General features: G+C 34.9%; 1 protein-coding gene across 6 annotated transcripts in view; it reads right to left on the minus strand.

Moving 5' to 3' along the window:
- Positions 1-271: 271 nt before the first annotated feature.
- CHD1 (chromodomain helicase DNA binding protein 1) overlaps positions 272-21133 on the minus strand; it is an 89413-nt gene continuing 68551 nt past the window's right edge. For 3 of the 6 annotated variants that reach the window (XM_064274371.1, XM_064274375.1, XM_064274362.1), the window contains 8 exons: positions 20879-21007; positions 20105-20368; positions 19593-19733; positions 15520-15698; positions 10070-10166; positions 4090-4141; positions 3297-3510; positions 272-1823 (listed from right to left, as the gene is read on the minus strand). In XM_064274371.1, the coding sequence (XP_064130441.1) occupies positions 1478-1823; positions 3297-3510; positions 4090-4141; positions 10070-10166; positions 15520-15698; positions 19593-19733; positions 20105-20368; positions 20879-21007 (1422 nt within the window). In that variant the 3' untranslated portion in view covers positions 272-1477. Of the gene's footprint in view, positions 1824-3296; positions 3511-4089; positions 4142-9155; positions 9561-10069; positions 10167-15519; positions 15699-19592; positions 19734-20104; positions 20369-20878; positions 21008-21133 lie in introns of those variants that run through there. The other 3 variants (XM_064274378.1, XM_064274390.1, XM_064274385.1) reach the window with 3 other exon arrangements.

Below are 21133 nucleotides of genomic sequence, written 5' to 3' on the forward strand. Positions count from 1 at the left end.
AATAAAAATCTGTGAATTAAATATAAGGCATTCTAAAATAATATTTGCAGGAAGCCAGAGAGTCCAACAATGACTTATATGAAATACGTGTTACTTCACAGAAAGATTCATACAGTCTTTAAAACAGATTAAGCTGTAGTGCTACATATTAAGAATACTGAACTGCTTACCAAAATATCCTTTTTCTGGAAGCTAAGTGTTATTTAAAAAAAAAAAAAGTTAAGTGCTCGAGGGAATAAGAATGCAGCAGAAAATTACAGGAGCCCACATATCCTTTTTCTTAAATTTAATTTGCCATATATAAGGTTTTTATATACAATCAGTGTGCATTGTAACAGTTTATATTAAAAGTCAATCAAGTTTATCTAAAAGGTTACCTGGCTGCATAGCACATTTGACATTATTGCCCACATGAAAAGGGAAAACAAATGGATTTTACAATAACTTTCGGCTGTTCTGGATTCTGAAAGTGTTCATATACCTACCCTTTTAAACCAAATGCATCTGAAAAAAATGTTTCCAGAGCATGCAGTTTGGATTTTACATACCAACTCACCATTTTGTTACTATAAGCACAATCGACTAAAAAAGAGAAAAAAAAAAAAGAGGAAGAGTTAACATGTATCTAATAAAATATTCAATATAAAAGGAGGATTAATGGAATTAAGTGGCCCCTTTCCCCATTTTTACATTCTAAACAATGATTCCATCAAGACAAATCATTAAAAAGTGTTATTACACTGATTTTTTTTTTTTTTTTTTTAATGATTAGAAGGCCTGAGTTGGTAGGGAAAGGAACAGTCAAAAAAAGCCTGAGAAGGGAAAGGAAGTAAGGAAAGCTCATTTAATCCATTTACAATAATTTACAGCCATTTTTTTTTTTTTTGTAAAAAGGCATAATAGATCACAAACAGGAAATTCCTGGCTATTTTACAGATATAAGTACAGAATTTAAATATTCAAGCTTGTGATGAAAAGCGGCAAGGTGGTCGCAGTGTACAATGTAAACAAGTAGCTTTGGAAAGTGAACAAAGTCCTTGAGTGTTTTTTCTTTATTAAGAAAAGAACTCTCTTTCATTCCTTCCTGAAACATGATCACAGGTCAGAGTGTACAGTTCATATACAAACATAATTTAAATGGAGGTCAGTCAAAAATCACTGACTTAAAAACAGTTTTATCCAGCCTATATGGGAGGGCAGTGTTGAGGTCCCTGTAATAGTAAACATTTTCCATTTCTTTAAAAAAGAAAGAAAAAAAAAAAAAGTACCACAATATTTGTAGTACAGTGCAGCATAATCCTTAAATATAAAAATATTTTCTCTTCTGTTGGGATAATAGACCTTGCATCCTGGAAAGAAGTAACAATACTGCTACTGATAGAAGATCTGTTTATATCTTTCAAGTCATGTAAGGCAATTACTGTGTTGGTTTATGATATATGGCTAAAAGTCCAGAAAGACAAAGTATCAGTTTTTGTTATGTTTTCCGACTACTCCAGGTATGCTCAGGAGTACTTTTGTGTTCAACTGAGTGTTCAAACGGAGATCTGGAGCCATACGGAGACCTCTGATCTAGTGGTGACCTAGGGCCACTACTGGAAGCTCTGTGGTCCATTTGCCAATCTGAGTGGTACCTATAATCCCTGGTAGATTTATGGTGTGTGTATTCAGAACTTGACCGGTGGTCTGAATGTAACCGATGGTCTGCATGAGAACGATGATCAGAATGAGGTCTATCTTTGAAACTTCCTTCCAAATTTGATCTGTGATCTCTACTCCTGTGATCATCCAGTTTTCTGTGTTTCTCTCTATCATTGTAGTATCTAATAAAAGAGAAATTAGGAATTTTAGTCAAATTAATAATGTAAACTAAAATGTTTCCAAATAAAATGTATTTTAAAAAAACCACAAAAATGCTTAAAAACATCTTTTTTAATTGTATACAAGCTCAGTGTTTCATTATAAAACTTAATGAATAAGCTTAAAAACCACTGGAAAATATCTCCAGATGCCTCGGGAACAACAGACTCACAAAACTAAAGTGAACAATACAGAGCAAGCACCTCTGATAGCATCCAATTTCACATGCCCATTTTAGAGCAGTTGCTACTTTGTATTCTGTGTATTAGTATTAATGCATCTTTATTACCTGGAAGTTAGATTTAAAATGATTTCAAATATCCAGAATACGATTCAAATGTCCTTACGCCCCTGAGCACATAAAATAAAAGCCTCTAGAATGCAATCTATGAAATAACTCATAAAGGAGAATTTTCATTGGTTGGCTATGTCTATTAAAGGTTTCCTCAATTTTGACTAATTTTAATAAGACTTGACTCATAAATGATTATTTAGAAATTTACACATAAATAAATGTGACAGTTTCTAAAATGTTTGCCCTTTCAAATAAAATACACTGAACATAATTTAATGTTTTCTTTGTTGTTGACTGAAAGCTACTACTATAAACAAATATAAATCATGTTCTGCAAGTCTGTGAAATTTTAAATATATACTACTACAAATGTGGCTTTCCCCCTCCATCAGTTGCCCCTTCCTAACATTAATAGCTGTTGTACAACTGATGTGTTCAGACTGTGACAGTGCTTCTCAGGGAGAAGAAATTAACTGCAGTAAGCACAATTAATATTCAAACAAAGGTCTTCTAATTTCTTTACTTCTCATCTTTTATTCTAAGTTTTCATGTTTGCTTTTAGTAACCATCATTAACTAATGAAAATATTCCTTTACCGGTAACTTCATAAGATATTCTGCTGGCGTTATTATTTTCAGGTTGCTTACTACTGAAAGGCTTTATAAAACTAAAACAAAACAAACAAAATCCTGGTTTCAGGACTATCCCAGATTAAAGGGGTTAAGTTTGGCCTTAATGAGGCGTGTTCACATAATTTTCCCCTCATGGTTTTTTTTAAAATATGGAATGCAGAATTCTCCCCAACTAATTTTAACCATATTCTGTCCAGGTTTATTTTACCCCATTACATTCTGAAGAGTATTTGAGCAAATATTCTCCAAAATCAACAATGATGAATTCAACTTTAATTTTATAATTTCTCACAGTGACTTTCATCTCTTAATGCATGTTTTGATTTTAAATTTATAATTTGAAAAACCATTTTATACAGAAGTTTAGTTCTTAATATTAACAAAAGAAGTACCCTATGCTTCATGTAAGACATGTTTTGATTGAAGACTGAATTGGCTGACAGGTCAAACACAATCAAAAGGAGAAAGACACACAGAAGCAGAACTTCAAAAGTGGCTGTCAAGTTTACCTGCTGTCTTGTTTATAGTGATCCCAATCACGATGATCTTTACCATTACTAAAAGAAGAATAGGGCCTTTTCCTGGAATCACTCTTTTTGTAAGAATCTCCCTGATGTCGGTCTTTGTGATGATCGTGATACTGAGATATCAGATGTCTATCAGATGAGTAACTGTCCCTGCTGCTATCATCATGATTTGTGTTCTCTTTTAATCTTTCCACATCTGTTAGAAAAAGGCCCAACATTTGTTAATGACTTAAAAAAAGAGTGATAAAAATAACTTTTCAGGTTGATTTAAAAAAACTCTAGTTTCAACTCCTACCAAAACAAAATCAGACCCCAGATATAGGCAGCTAAGGCATTTAGAAATGGTCTATAAAAGCAGTACTAAGTTAGAAAGTGTTACCTGATTCCTGAATGTGAAGAATCACAATTGAAAACTATGAGCCCTTTCCTTCTCAGACAGACTGACCATACTTTTGTATGAAAAGAATATGTTATTATTTTGAATAACAAAAAATACACACTCATTTTAATAATCACTCTACAATTCCAAGAAACTAGCAACAGGCTGAATAACTTACGGAAGTTCATAATAAGCTAAAAAGGACTTTTAAGATAATAGATTTGATATAATATGTAGGTTTGTATTAGAATCACAGTAACTTCATTGTATAAAGATACTTTTAAATAAAAACAACTTAAGAACCCATTTTATAACTCGGTTTACTTAAAACCAAAAAGAGGAAAAAAACCTTTCGAAAATATTTCTTCTCCAAAACAACTAGTGAGGTTTACATACCTGGATTTCTAATCATGTGAGCATTCAAGATGCTGTTCTGGTCACTGTTTTGCTAAAATAAATGCACATATGTAAGAATCTTTTGTACCAAAAAAACCAAACCCACTGCCGCCGAGTCAATTCTGACTCATAATGACCCTAGGACAGAGGAGAACTGCCCCACAGAGTTTCCAAAGAGTGCCTGGTAGATTCGAACTGCTGACCCTTTGGTTAGCAGCTGTAGTACTTAACCACTACACCACCAGGGTTTTCAGAATCTTTTATAAGTGGCTTCAAATATGCTTACAAAACATAAAAAAATCCTTAAAAAGAAAATCCTGATACTGAACAAAGATATTACACAAGGTGTAGAATGTATAAATGTAAGATTTACAAATCCTTTTTTACAGGAAAAGTGTTTGTCTCATAACTTTTAAATGAAATGATTTTGAAAAAAAGTTTACACCTACAGACAAGTTGCAAAAATAGTACTAAGAGTTCCCATATACCCTTCACTCAGCTTCTCCTAATGTTGATATCTTACATAACCATAGCATAATGATCAAGACCAAGTAATAAACACTGGTACAATACTATTAACTGAATTATAAACTTCAGTTAGATTTCTCATTTTCCCCCACTCATGTCCTTCAATTGTGTCCTAATATCCAACCTAAAACCCTATATTACATTTAGTTGTCATGTCACCTTAGTTGTCTCCAATCTGTGATAGTTCCTTAGTGTATCTTGTTTTCCATGACCTTGATGTATACATATATAAATAATTCTATTGTACTTTAGGTGAAAGTTAATAGCTCAAGTTAATTTCTCATTCCAAAGTTCATGCACATATTGTTTTGTGACACTGGCTGCAATCCCCACAATGTGACAACATGCTCCCCCTTTCTACCCCAGTTCCCATGTGTCCATTCTTCTAGTTCCTGCCCCTTCCAGCTTTCTTGTTGTCTTGCTTTTGGACAGAAGCTGCACATTTGGTCTCACATATTTGATTGAATTAAGAAGCACGTTCCTCATCAATAACATCAGTAATAACCCAGACTAAAACACAGGACAGAACAACTACATGTCAACCCAGACAGAGAAGTCACAAAAATAAATCAAAGCTAAAACACTGAAAACAGGGAAAGAGAGACATCAATATGTAAAAGATGACAATATTTAAAACAAACAAAAAAAGGGACTAAATAATGTAGTCATAGAACTTTCATATGGAGAGGAAGTCAAGGTGATATCAAGAAATAAAAGATTGGCTTAAACTTAAAAAAATAGAGGTAAATATTAAGGTAGCCACGAAAGAAATAACCCTACACACAAAATAAAAACGAAAACACAAAAATTCAGCGAATACAAAATCAGCAACAATGAAAACGATAAAAAGAAAATACACAAAGAAAAAACGACACAGCACAGAAAGTTAAGCGGAACAAAGGAACTGTCAACACACACACAAAAATACATCAAAATGACAGCACTAAACTCATAACTATCAGTAATTATGCTGAATGTAAATGGACTAAATGCAGCAATAAACAGACAGGGTTGCAGAATGGATTTAAAAATATGATCCGTCTATATGCTGCCTCCAAGAGACACAGCTTAGACTTAATGACACAAACCAAAAAATATATCAAGCAAACAACAATCAAAAAAGAACAGGAGTGGCGATATTAACCTCTGACAAAACAGACTTTAAAGCAAAATCTATCACAAAGGGTAAGGAGGGACACTATATAATGATTAAAGGGTCATTACACTAGGAGGACATAATATTTATGCACACGACGACAGGGCTCCAAAATACATAAAACAAACTCTAACAGCACTGAAAAGAGACACAGACAGCTCCACAATAATAGTAGGAGATAGCAGACTTCAGCACACCACTTTCAGTGAAGGACAGAACATGCAGAAAGAAGCTCAATAAAGACATGGAAGATCTAAATGCCACAATCAACCAAACTGATCTCACCGACATATACAGAACACTCCACCAACTGCAGCCAAGTACACTTTCTTTTCCAACGCACATCGAACATTCTCCAGAACGGACAACGTATTAGGCAACAAAGCAAGTCTTAACAGAATCCAAAACATCGAAATACAACAAAGCATCTGTTCTGACCATAAAGATGTAAGAGTAGAAATTAAAAACAGAAAAAGCAAGGAAAAAAAAAATCAAACACATGGAAACTGAGTAACACCTTGCGAAAAGACTACCGAGTTACAGAAGAAATCAAGGACGGAATAAAATTCTCAGAATGAAATGAGAATGAAAACACAATCTACCAGGGCCTCTGGGACACAGCAAAAGCACTGCTCAGAAGTCAATTTATAGCAATATATGCACACATCCAAAAAGAAAAAAGGGCCAAAATCAAAACATTAACCCTACAACTCCCAATAAATAGGGAGCAACAAAAGAAGACTTCAGGCACCAGAAGAAAGGGAATAAAAAAAATTAGAGCAGAAATAGAGAATAGAAAAACAATTGAAAGAGTTAACGAGACCAAAAACTGGTTCTTTGAAAAGATTAACAAAATCGATAAACCACTGGCCAAACTGACAAAAGAAAAACAGGAGAGTAGGCAAATAACCCAAAGAAGAAATGAGATGGGTGATATCACAACAGACCCAACTAAAATTAAAAGAATCATAACACAATACTATGAAAAACTGTACTTTAACAAATTTGAAAATCTAGAGGAAATGGACAAATTTCTAGAAACACACTATCTACCTAAACTAACACAAACAGGGGTAGAACAACTAAATAACAAAAGAAGAGACTAAAAAGGTAATTAAAAAACTCCCAGCAATAAAAAAAAAAAAAAAAAAAAAAACCTGGCCTTGACAGTTTCACTGGAGAATTCTACCAAGCTTTCAAAGAAGAGTCTACACCACTACTACTAAAAGTATTTCAGAGCACAGAAAGGATGGAACACTCCCAAACTCATTTCTATGAAGCCAGCATAATAACCCTGATACCAACACCAAGTAAAGACACCACAAAAAAAGAAAACTACAGACCAATATTCCTCATGAACATAGATGCAAAAATCCTCAACAAAATTTTAGCCAATAAACTTCAACAACATATCAAAAAAAACAATTCACCGTAACCAACTGAGATTTATACCAGGTATGCAGGGACGGTTCGACATTAGAAAAACAATCAATGTACTCCACCACATAAATGAAACAGAAGACAAGAACCACATGATCTTATAAATTAATGTAGAAAAGGCATATGACAAAGTCCAACACCCATTCATGATAAAAACTCTCAGCAAAATAGAAACAGAAGGGAAATTCCTCCATATAATAAAGGGCATTTATACAAAGCCAAAAGCCAGTATCATCCTAAATGGAGAGAGTCTGAAAACATTCCCCTTAAGAAGGGGAACTAGACAAAGATGCCCTTTATCACCACTCTTATTCAACATTGTGCTGGAGGTCCTAGCCAGAGCAACTAGGCTAGAGGAAGAAATAAAAAGCATCCAAATTGGTAAGGAAGAAGTAAAAGTATCTGTATTTGCAGACAATATGATCTTATACACAGAAAACCCCAAGAAATCCACAACTACTGGAGCTAACAGAAGATTTCAGCAAAGTATCAATACACAAGATAAACATACAAAAATTAGTTGGATTCCTCTACACCAACAAAGAGAACTTCGAAGAGGAAATCACCAAATCAATACCATTTACAATAACCCCAAAGAAGACAAAACATTTAGGAATAAATCTAACCAGAGACATAAAAGATCTATATCTATACAAAGAAGACTACAAAACACTACTGCCAGAAACCAAGAGACCTACATATACATGGAAAAACATGCCATGCTCACGAACAGGAAGACTCAACATCGTGAAAATGTCAATTCTATCCAAAGCAATCTACAGATAGAATGTAATACTGATTCAAATGAATAGATAAACAAATAAACAAATGATGGTATATTCACACAATGGAATACTACACAACGATAAAGAACAGTGAATCTGTGAAACGTCTTACAACATGGACAAATCCGGAAGGCATTATGCTGAGTGAAATTAGCTGCAAAAGGACAAATATTATATGAGACCACTATTAAAAGAACTTAAGAAAAGGTTTAAGCACAGGTGAAAACATTCTTTGATGGTTACAAGGGTGGGAAGAGAGGGAAAGGTGAATTTACTAACTAGATAGTAGACAAAAATTATCTTAGCTGAAGGGAAGGACAACACACGATACAGGGGAAGTCAGCACAATTGGACCACACCAGAAGCTAAGAAGTTTTCTGAACACAACAAATACTTCGAGGGACAGGGTAACAGAGGCAAGAGTCTGGGGACCACGATTTTGGGGGACATCTCGGTCAAATGACATAATAAAGTTAAGAAAATGTTCTGCATCCCACTTTGGTGAGTGGTATCTGAGGTCTTAAAAGCTTGTGAGCAGCCATCTAAGATGCATCAATTGGTCCCAACCCACCTGCAGCAAAGGAGAATGAAGGACCCCAAAGACATAAGGAAAATGTTAGCCCAAGAGACAAAAGGGCCACATAAACCAGAGACTCCATCAGCCTGAGACCCAAAGAACTAGATGGTACTCGTTACCGCCAATGACCGCCCTGACAAGAAACACAACAGAGAGTACCTGAAGGGGCAGGAGAAAAATGCTGTGTAAAACTCAAGTTCATGTAAAAAGACCAGACTTAATGGCCTGAGACTGGAGGGACCACAGAAGACATGGCCCCTGCACTCTCTGTTAACCCAGAACTAAAACCATTCCCAAAAACAACTCTTCAAAGATTAAACTGGACTATAAAACATAAAATACCGATGAAGAGTGTGCTTCTTAGTTTAAGTAGATGCACTACACTAAATGGGCAGCCCCTGTCCGGAGGCGGGATTTGAGAAGGCAGAAAAGGATAGGAGCTGGTTGAACGGACATGGGAAACGTGGGGTGGAGAGGGGTGCATTATAGAGACTGCAACTAGGTTCACAATATGTGTATAAATTTTTATATGAGAAAATTAACCTGAGCTGTAATTTTCACCTAAAGCACAATTAAAGGAAAAAAAAAAAAAGGAAGCACATTCCTCACATGTTTTATTTATTTATTTTTATAGGTCTGTCTAATCTTTGTCTGAAGAGTGGGCTTTGGGAATGGTTTCAGTTCTGGGTTAGCAGAATGTCCAGTGGCCACAGTATTGGGGGGTTCCCCCAGTTTCTGTAGGGCCGGTAAGTCTCTCTTCATGAATTTGAATTCTGTTCTGTATTTTTCTCCCGTTCTGTCCATGACACTCTGTTGTGATCTTTCTCAGAGCAGTTGTTGGTGGCAGCTGGGCACCATCCAGTTCTTCTGGTTTCAGGCTGGTGGCATCTCTGGTTCATGTGGTCCTTTAGTCCTTTGGGCTACTATTTTCCTTGTGTCTTTGTTTTTCTTCATTCTCCTTTGCTCCAGATGGGATGGGACTGACCTTGATATGTTTGAAGATGATCAGATAATTATTTTGGAGAATGTCCCTCAATCTGAGGTTGTCTGACATTTTCTTATGATTAATGTTCTGCATTTTGGGCAAGAATACCACCTAAGTGACATGTCTTTCTCAGTGCATTGTATCGGGGGTTCAATGATGTCAATATGTCTTATAACTGGTGACATTAACCTTGATGACCTGGTTAAGGTGGCTATCAGCCAGGTTTCTCCTGTATAAGTTATTTTTCCCTTTGTAGTTAATAAGCATCTTGGAGGAGATACTTTTACATTATGCCAATATCTTCATTTTTGCCCACTAATTTTTTTTTTTTAATTTTAGCTTCCATTGGTGGATCTTACCTGCAACAATTATGATTGTGGTGTTCTAATGGTGATTTTCTATATCCCTAATTTCTTCTACATTTATTAATTGAACTCTTCTATAAGGAAGAATGCCTCATTATTTTAAAGAAATAAATTAAGGAAAATACAAAAGATGCATTAATTTACCTGAGATTCCTGCCGTTTTTTAATAGCATGCTTATATAATTTGTGTAATTTTCTTGCATCAAATTCAGTAAACTTAGATACAAAAATCCACAGGTTTCTAGAAGGAAAAAAGTCGTATTAGTCTGATAGAAAATATTTAGTTTTCTCCCTGAGTCCCTTCCCTTAAGACAGAAACACACATATACACACACCCAGACATCTATGAAACAAAGCCTAAGGAGATTTTTCCTAGTATTTATTAAAACTTCACATACACATAAGGCTCCAATGAAACTAAACATAATTCTTAATTCCCTTCCAATTCCTTCATTTTATAATCTCTGGACTGAAAATTAGTTATCAATACTAATTTGAAATGTACCAATGAGATATAAACTAACAGGAAAAGACCCATATCCCTGTGAACAAGGTTATGCATACAGGGAACAAGGTATAGTAGCAGTTTGAGTAGAGGTACCATCAGTTAATATGGAGTGAGTTTGTGAAAGAATGATTTTAAATAATGCATTAAAATGTATATGTCATTTAATCATGGTAATGAGAGTAACACGACCAGACACTATAAAGCAGGGACAGGATGTTTTCTCTAGGCTGCTTTTCTCATCCAAGGCAGATATTAGTAATTAGTACACTTTCACGATGAATTCAGATATACCTCTGAATCTCTCTCAACACAACTTTCTTGGTAGCCACTGACAATCAGTGACATTTGAGTTGAAGTCTATCTGTCCCTGCTGAAGTATTAGTAATGTTTTAACATATTTATAATTTTTTCATAAACTATAAATTAGTTTCTTAGTAAACATGTTAAAAGTATGAATTTATAAACAGAGTAGAGGAATTACTAATAATTTTACAAAAACTAGCCTATAAAAATGCACTGCAGTTTAAATAGCAAACATCCACAATTTTATATCTAAATCAATCTCAAAATTTGCTTCTACAGTGATATTTCATAGCCTACGAAATTGTGCTATTTAAATAAACTAGAGCAACAACAATGTGGTATTATTAAGCTATTCTTAACTAAGGGATACTTTCATAATATGTACCATACATAACTTTGTTTCAAATTAATATTATGAAAAACTTCAAACATATAAGATGAAAAAATTCCACAATGACCATACATATACCTAGTACCTAGTTAACATTTAACTCTGCTTGCTTTATCACACATCATTCCGTATATCCATTCTCTATTCTTATTTAATGGGTTTTAAAGTAAAATCCACACGTTAGTATGTTGTTGGTAGGTGCCATCGAATCAGTTCTGACTCACAGCAACCCCACGTACAACAGAATGCAACATCGCCTAGTCCTGTGTCATCCTCACAATCACTGCTATGTTTGAGCCCATTTTTGCAGCTACTGTGTCAATTCATTTTGTTGAGGGTCTTCCTCTTTTTCGCTAACCCTCTACTTTACAAAGTATGATGCCCTTCTCCAGGGACTGGTCCCTCGTGGTAACATGTCCCAGGTACATGAGATGAAGTCTCGCATCCTCACTTCTAAGGAACATTGTGACTATAATTCTTGGGAGACATTAGTATATCTCCCCCTAGATATTTCAGCATGAATATCATTAACTGGAAACCCTGGTGGCTTAGTGGTTAAGAGCTATGGCTGCTAACTAAAAGGTTGGCAGTCTGAATCCACCAGGTACTCCTTGGAAACCCTATGGGGCAGTTCTACTCTGTCCTATAGGGTTGCTATGAGTCGGAATTGACTTGATGACAATGGACGGATCATTAACTAGATAGAGTTCAATGTTTTTTTCTTGTAATATAGAATTTACATACGATAAAATGCACATTCACCAAGTTTTACAAATTGATAAAATGTCTAACCCAAATCCACATCAATGTATATAGGCTATTATCAATATCCCAGGAAATTCTCTTCATCTCTTCCCACTTCCAATATGTTTTTTTTAAATGTCTGAGTTCTTTTCTCAATGGACAGTTGTATTATAGAGTCGTGTAGGTAAGCCATGGTCAAAAAAAAAAAAAAAAAGAACTAGAATACATTACCCCATATTATCAATTTTCAATGAAAGAATGAAAATAGCTAATGTAAAACTATGAAAGATAATTCTTTAAATACATTCTAGAAAATTATATTATTGGGTAGCAATTGGGAAATTAAGTAATTACTAAAAATATTAAATAATATCTTTGTAAGTAATATCTACTGTAGTCAAATCCTTTAAGTATGACCTTAAAAGAGCATTAAAAAAATTAAAATACCAGTATTGTTCATAGGGTTCTACTAGCATATAAAATAGCTGAAATATAAAATATTCTAGTTACTCCAGCTAACGAAAGGAGAATCAGCGTATCTTTCAACTGTTAAAAATCCTATGCCAGGATAATAGTCACCAGAAGACACAGAAATACACAAAGTACTACATTTTAAACTCTACAGAGTATACTATAGGTATATTATTTATTATAAAGTAAAATCTACAGCCTTCAGTATGAATTACACTTCAACATAAAGAAAAGCAAAATCTTCACAAACAGACCATTAGCAACAGCATGACAAATGGAGAAAATATTGAAGTTGTCAAGGATTTCATTTTACTTGGATTAACAATCAACACCCATGGAAGCTGCAGTCAAGAAATCAAAAGCTAAGTTATTGCATTGGGCAATTCTGCTGCAAAAGACCTCTCTAAAATGTTAAAAATTAAAGATGTCACTCTAAGCACTAAGGTGCATCTGACACAAGCTATGGTACTTCCCATCACCTCATTTGCATGAGAAAGCTGGACAATGAATAAGGAAGACCAAAGAAAAAATGATGCCCTTGAATTATGGTGTTGGTGAAGAATACCAAATATACCACAGACTGCCAGAAAAACAAACAAATCTGTCTTGGAAAAAGTACAGCCAGAATGCTCCTCAGAAGCAAGGATGATGAGACTTAGCTTCATATACTTTGGACATGTTTTCAGGAGGGATCAGTCCCTGGAGAAAGACATCATGCTTGATAAAGTTGAGGGTCAGCGAATAAGAGGAAGACCCTCAAGGAGATGGACTGACACAATGGCTGTAAAAATGGGCTCAAACATAGCAATGATTGTGAGGATGGTCAGGGGGCACCATTCGGTTCTTCTGCTTCTCATGGCAAAGGAGGCAGTTGTTCCTGGAGGCAATTAGCCACCCATTTCATTTTTTCCTCCTCTTCTGACTTTCCTTCTTCCTCTTTTGCTCCAGACAAATAGAGACCACTATTTGTAATTTAATTACAAAGATAGTATTTAATATTGTACCTTGAATAGCCACTTGCAAGTTTTTAAGACCCCAGGCACTATGCAACAAACTAAGAGGTAGAATAGAAGCACTAAACACATTATTAGGCCAATAACTGGAATATCGCATCAAACAGTAACTCAATCTCCAAACCAAGGAACCAAATTCCATGAGGTGTTTCGTTGTATACAAGCAGCTACTTTTTCTTTTTTTTGTCATTACTGTAAACATATCAATCACACAATTTTTGCTAATTCAACTTTTTACAGGTGTACAACTTACAAGAATTACACTAATGAGCTGTGCAGCCCTACCCTTAATCAATTTGATTTTGCCATCCCTGTAAACCAAAACTCAGTAATCCATAAGCAATAACCTCCCATTCCCCCTTCCACCCCTGGCATCCACTAAGAAACTTTACTCTCCAAATATTCACCTGTTCTTGTGTCTTTTTATATAAGTGAGATCATACAATATTTGTCCTTTTTCAGATTTCTAGCCCTGGTGACACTATGGGGTTAAGAGCTCAGCTGCTAACCAAAAGGCTGGCAGCTCGAATCCACTAGGTGCTCCTTGGAAACCCTATGGGACAGTTTTACTCAGTCCAATGGTGTTTCCATCAGTTGGAATTCACTTGACAGCAATGGGTTTTTTTTTTTTTTTAATTATGGATCAGGTCTTTTACCTTCTTTCATTTTATATACTTAATAGATGTAGCTGCGTTCTTTCAAGGGAAGTTTCAGCAGTTTAATGATACATTTTAATGCAGAGGAATGAATTCTTTGCTTCAGCATTTTTTTTTTTTTAATAACCTTTCTTTCTTTGAGACAGCATTCAGAGCACAGCAAATGCTAATCTGCTTTCTGGAACATGCCTCTGTTAGTGTTTTTTATTTGCCCCTCTCCCCTTAAGGGAATCTGATCCAGAGACAATGGTGGCAGGATGAACACCAAGAAATATGAAGTCAAGGTTGATGAGAGCTAAACGGGAAGACAAAAAGACAATTTGCGCAGTTGGAGAAAGGGAAGAGGTATTAAGAGTCTTTGATGGTAAGAAAGGGGCAGACAAAACAGGAAGTAAGTCTCCTGGCTATATATCTCTCTTCTTTGTTTTTCCCTTCTTTCCTAATAAACTAAATCTGAAATAGCATTTATCTGTATTAGTTGCTAAGTAATTTCAATGAGATGTTTATTTCTAATCTAGAGAGCAAGTGAAGTAGACACTCTGCCTCTTCAAAACCACAAAAATCTAAAATACTAATGGTAAGGTTTTTAAAAAATAGATATGTGATACACAATTAAATATTTTCCTTTGGTATCAGTGGATCTTGGATGCGTTTAAGAAGAGAAGGATTGGATTTCTTTTTCACCTTAGTCTAATCATTATTGTCGTTAGGAGCCACCAAGTAGGTTCCAACTCATAGTGACTCTATGTACAAAAGAATAACACTACTCGGACCTGCACCATCCTCAAATTATCAGTCTCCTAGAAACATTTCATTACACTTGTTTTGATGTGTAGCTGCACTGCGTATAGCAAAGAAGTCAGCAGGCTTCTTACAAAATACAGATGTAAGTGACTATTGAGTACCCATTTTACTTTTTTCTTGTCTCTTGTCTAGTAGTGTGCTTTAACTCTGATCCCGTCTGTTAACCATTAAGTGAGCTGGTCTGTAAACTAACAGAGCAGCTCAGATTTACAATTCTGAGATAATTGTGTTGATGCTGCTTCTAAAGGATAAACAGGTATCTGCGTTTTATACCGCTTGATGGTATTAAGTTTTATGAGACTTTATAATATACCCAGAAGACGAACTGCTAAATTTATATAACGATAAATCTATTTGTTTGGCACACCAATTTCTAAATATATCACCGAGAATACTTTGGTCAACTGCAATGAATTTTTAAAATAAAATACGATTTGAATTTTAATAAAAAAACTTTCACTATTTCTATTTAAAGGCAGAGATAATCACATTCCAGTTTATCATGATGAATATAAGTAATCATTCATGAATAAAAAGCTTTAAGATTAAAAAGAAAAGAAAACTAAAGTCACTTTCAGGTTACCTCTTTAACATGTTATTACCTTAACTCCAGAAATAGGAAAATATGCTAAAATATAAGTGAAAATAGTTACAGAATTACACAGTTACAGAATTTAACACTTCCTGAAAAGCGTATCACTTACTTTCGCCACTGCTTAATTTGTTCAGGATTTGTATACTCTTTCAGACATTCCGTGATATGGTCTCCAATTTTTATTAAACACTGTCTAGTATGTTCCAGTTGTTCTCTTTCTGAAAGACCTTTCTCAGGCCTATCAAGTTGTTTCAAAGCTGCTTTGACAGGCCTCATTCTTTCTTTACACTTTAAATGGGAAAATAAGCATATAAATACATATGTTAAATACTTAAATTCCACAAGATCTACCTCTTTCAGTGATATTTACTTTGCCAAAATAAGTATTAAATACCAACTTACAGATCTGAAATATTTTCTGTTGTTAACTGCCATTGAGTTGGCCCCAACTCATGGTGACCCCATGCACTAAGGAAGGAAATGTTGCCTATCAGACAGTTGTTCTCCAAAGGGTTTTCACTGGCTGATTTTTGGCAGTAGGTCACTAGGCCTTTCTTCCTAATCCATCTTAGTTTGGAAGCTCTGCAGAAACGTGTTCAGCATCATAGCAATACACAAGCCTCTACTGACAGACAAGTGATGGCTCCACTTGAGGTACACTGGCTAGGAATCAAACCCAGGTCTCCCCCATGGAAAGTGAGAATTCCATCAATGAAGAACCATTTTCTTCTCTTAAATGTTAGGACCTCCCCCTTCAGATGTTGTCAGAAAAACAGCTTTTCATTATCATTTAAAATCAGACTTAGTGTTACTTTATCGGTCTTTGTGTTAAGTAAAAGCTTTGGGTTTTATCTAGCTTGTGCCCCATCCCTCCAAAAAACTGTTTTTTATACCTTTTTTTGGGGGGGGGGTATAAAAGGTATTTAAAAAAAGGTTACTTTTTATACAAAGAGTCTCTGTGTGGTGCAAATGGCTAAGTGCTCAGCTACTAGCTGAAAGGCTGGCAGTTCAAACCTACCCAGACACACCTTGGAAGACAGGCGTGGAGATCTGCTTCCGAAAGGTCACAGCTTTAAACCCTGTGGAGCAGTTCTCTGCACACACATAGGGTCTCCAGAAGTCACAATGGACTTGACAGCAATTAACAATTAACAACTTTTTATGTACAGAATATTAAAAGATAGTAAAATATTTCAGAGTATAATTTAATACCTTACATTCACTGCAATATAAAGTATTAAAGAAAAAGTCAAGATTTTTATATAATAAAATATACTGCCAAAACTATCAAAATCAATATAGCAAGATATATAAACTATTCTTCTAAACTTTTGGGACAAAACAAAGTGGTTAATATGACTTTTGCTACTATCATATTTTGGGCATCAGGGGGTAGAGAACAGTTGATATAGAACAACCTTTTCGTTGTCTACACTCCACTGGCACATTAATAAAAGAATGACATGAAAAATCAATCGAAGTCCAATTCACGTAATAAAAACTATAACCTTATACCAAAGCCAAAATAAAGACATAACTAAAGAGGCAAACACTACATAAATTTCATTTATGGATATAAATGCAAAAACAAGCTTAAATTTAACAATAATTAAATTCACAAGCAGCACATTAGTTTAGTTCCAGGAATATTGGGATAGGTCAACATCAGACAATGTATTTAAGTTGATACAAACAGCATTTATTTTTTAAGAGAAACCATCGTTAACTGCTGCTAACTGAAAGGTCAGTGGTTTAAATCCACCAGCTGCTCCACGGGAGAAAGACGTGGCAGTTGGGTTCCATAAAGATTTATAGCCTTGAAAACTCTATGGGGCAGTTCTATCCTGTGAGCTGGAAATCGACTTGACAGCAGTGGGTTTGGTTTCATAGTTAAAGCTAAAATTTGGCGAGGTCTGGTGCCTTTTTTTTTTTAAGCAAATATCTTTAATTTCCTCTCAAATTTTTAGCATCATTTATCTGTCTCTATGCTTTCTGTTGGCTGTTCAATTTTGGTAGTTTCTTACCTGTCTCATCTCATTCAGCTTGTTCTCCCAAAAATTATTACTCCTTCCAGATTCTACTATATAACTATTGAACTTTTCAGTCATCAGTCTGCTGGCATGTATGAAATCAGTAACAACCTCTACCACAACTATTACCAATTTTCAAGCATTTCCAATATGCCAAGCACTGTTCTGAAACCTTTACATGTACCAACTCATTTAATCTTCATACTAATTTTCCTAATAGCAGTATTCTGACTTCAGAGCTACTATTCTCAACCACTATACGTACTTCCCCACAATGCAACCTAGTCTAAAGCTTTCCTCAAAATTTATACCACAAATAATTTCACAACTAAGATAAGTTTATCAGTTTCTGATTATATTCAGTAAGTTTGAGATCATATTCTTGGGCAAAAAAAGGGTCTCCTTTATTTTAAGAAATATGAAAACATGATAACATGTAGAACCAGTCTATTTTAGACCAGTACTACTAAAAATGTGGTCCACAGACCTATGCCAGTCCACAATGAAATAGGTACTTAAATTGAGTGTTTAGAAACTATGGCAATTTGCCAGTGCAACTTTTTTTATTTTTTTTGTTGCTGAGTATATACAGCAAAACATACACCATCTTAACTGTTTCTACATGTATAGTTCCTTGACACTGACTATATTCTTTGAGTTGTACAACCATCCTCATTAACATAAACTCACTGCCCCCTAAAGTTCTATCTAGTCTTTTGAGTTGCTATGGTCACTGTGATTCCATATAGACAGCTCTTAAAAGAGCACAATGCTCAAGGCAGACATTTTTTACTAATTAAGCTAAACTATTGTTTGGTTTTGGAAACCCTTTGTGGTGTAGTGGTTAAGTGCTATGGCTGCTAACCAAATGGTCAGCAGTTCGAATCCGCCAGGCACTCCTTGGAAAGTCTATGGGACAGTTCTACTCTGTCCTATAGGGTTGCTACGAGTCGGAATCAACTCGGCGGCACTGGGTTTGGTTTTTTGGTTGGTATTCTTTGGTTTTAGGAAGACTTCAGGGATTTTTTTTGTTTTAAATTTTAAAGATTATCTCATGGCAATAGTTTCAAGGGTTCATCCAACCCCCACAGCTCCAGGAAGTCTGGATTCCATGAGAATTTGAAATTCTGTTCTGCATGTTTCTCCTTTTGATCAGGATTCTTCTATAGAACCTTTGATCAAAATGTTCAGTAATGGGAGCTGGGCACCATCCAGTTTTAGTCTTGTGGCAAAGGAAGCAATTGTTCTCGAGGGCAATAAGCCACAAGTTCCATAGCATCCTCCTATTCCTGACTCTCTTTGCTCCTCTGTTGCTCCAGGCAAATAAACTGTCGGACCTTGGATGGCAGCTTGCATGCTTTTAAGACCCCAGGCCCTACGCAATGAACTAGGAGGTAGAACAGAAGCACTAAACATGTTATTACGCCAAGTAACTGTGATGTCCCATGAAGCTAAGACCCGAAACCTCCAAAGCAAGGAACCAAATCCCATGTGATTTTTGGTTGTACATAACCAGCCTCCACAGTCACTTTTTTTGGGGGGGGGGGGGGATTTGGTTATAAACATAAATATGTCTATCACACAACTTTTGTCAGTTCAACTTTTTACAGATGTACAACTTATTGACAGCAATAACAATATTCGGCTGTATACCTGTAAAAAGTTGAGCTGGCAAACAAGAGTGTAAATTTAAGTCTACTGAATCCAGTAATAAAACACCGGACTTGTATTTTGTATGTATTTTTTCATAATTTCACTTTTCATTTTTACTGTCATTTTACAAAAATATTGGTCTGTGAAAGACGAGGGAGGGGGACTATTCCTTTACCATAGTTAAGAAGCACTATTATATATAGACAATAGACCCAGGAATTCAAAAGTTTAAAACCCTACAGCTAGAGAAATAAGTTCGCTCTGAGTATTCCCTATATCTCCCACTCTTTAAAGTCTTTAACTTATTAAGAAGTTTTTTTAAGGTTAATTCTAAATTTAAGACATCTTTCAAAATTTAAAACTATTGCTTTTATCAGTGGGAAATGCAGTATTATCATATTCAAATTACAAATTCTAAACCACAAATTCCAAAAGATGAAATTGCAATTTAAATAAAATTTTATCTGAATTAATAGCAATAATCAGAAAATCTACTTACAATGCTGAATGTCTTCTGATCCAGCTCTTCAGATTCTTCAGCTATGGGAACTGGTTCACCACTCGCAGTGATATGAACTGGAGTATCTGATGTTGAAGTTTTTTTAGATCTTTCCTTGCTATCAGACTTGCATTCACTCAACTGAAGACAAAGACGTAATAAAACAAAAACAACAACAACAAAAAACCCAACGACAACGATTAACACTTGTAGAAAATAACTATTTGTTTCATTTTTCTACAAGTGCTTATTCTGACTGAATACTCTTCACTATTTTGTTTTTTTCCTAATTTTATATGGGGAGGCCAAAAAATAAAGCTATTCTATAATGTTACCCTGTCGGAAAGACACTTAAAAGTGTTCAAAACTATTTTTCTCCTCTACTACTTAGACACCCATAATACTGTTAAAGTACTCAGTTATTTAGACTAATTTGGTCTGAAAATTTGTTCTCCTTAAGTGTAAATATGCTGATTTTTCACTTTCTAAATTTTATATTATGATTTGCATACCTTTTCTTCCTTTATGTCTTTTTCTTTCTGCATAGCTTCTTTTACTTTGGTTTCTCTTTTTTCTTTAAAATCTTTTTCCTTTATATCTTTCTTATCCTCTTTTTCTTTTATCTCCCTTTTAAGTTCTCTTTTATTCTCCTTTTCTTTTGCTTCCCTTTTTTCTTCTGGTTCCTTCTTTATACAAACATCTGGCTGATGTTTTTCTTCACTGTCTCTTTCTGTTTTAACTTTTTTATTTGGATGTTTCACAGAAGTGACCTCATTCTGAAAAGTGCAAGTATGGCCAATATATTACTAACCAAATCTTGATGCAGACTTAATTTTTTTTTTCTCTTGGTGTGACTATGGATTGCATGTATGTGGTAATTTCTTTTTCTCTTGGTATGACCATGGATTGCATGTATGTGGATTCTGAAAGGAATAATTCAGAATCCCATTAATTATGATCCATTTAATGCTTACCTTCCTATAAATTAAGGTAAGCCAGTCCCATTCAAAACTCCTAAAAAAATTAAAGGGGACAGAAGCTCACTCAATTGGCAATTGTTTGAAAAAGGAAGGACCTTTGCTCTATCCCTCTAGAGATATATAATACTCCTACTGAATAGGTAAAATTCTGTTGTATAAATGAGACTATATAATGAGTCATAAAGAACTTCGCTACCTAAAAGTAAACTTTAGGCCTTAGTTCAAGTTTTAAATGTAAAGTAATTACTAAAACATGTCACGTTCCCTTTCCATAGGAAAGGCTGTTTTCCTAAAACCCATTCATACCTTATCGTCATCGTCATCAGACTTTTCTGAGGGCAGGGGGGAAGAATCACTCTTTATTTCTTCTTTCACTTTTATAGACTTCATTGCTTTATTCTTCTTAGCTCTTGCTTTTCTTCTCTTTGAACCTCCCTAAAAATAATTGTTTGTTTTAACCAATTCTATTGAGTCCATTAAAAATTTCATCAATACTAAACCTAAAAATCTAGAAGAACTCCTATTTTTACCCACTCCTTAGGCTGTCGGTAATAAACTGCA

Source organism: Loxodonta africana, chromosome 2, assembly GCF_030014295.1.
Source record: "Loxodonta africana isolate mLoxAfr1 chromosome 2, mLoxAfr1.hap2, whole genome shotgun sequence".
NCBI classification, from domain to species: Eukaryota; Metazoa; Chordata; class Mammalia; order Proboscidea; family Elephantidae; genus Loxodonta; species Loxodonta africana.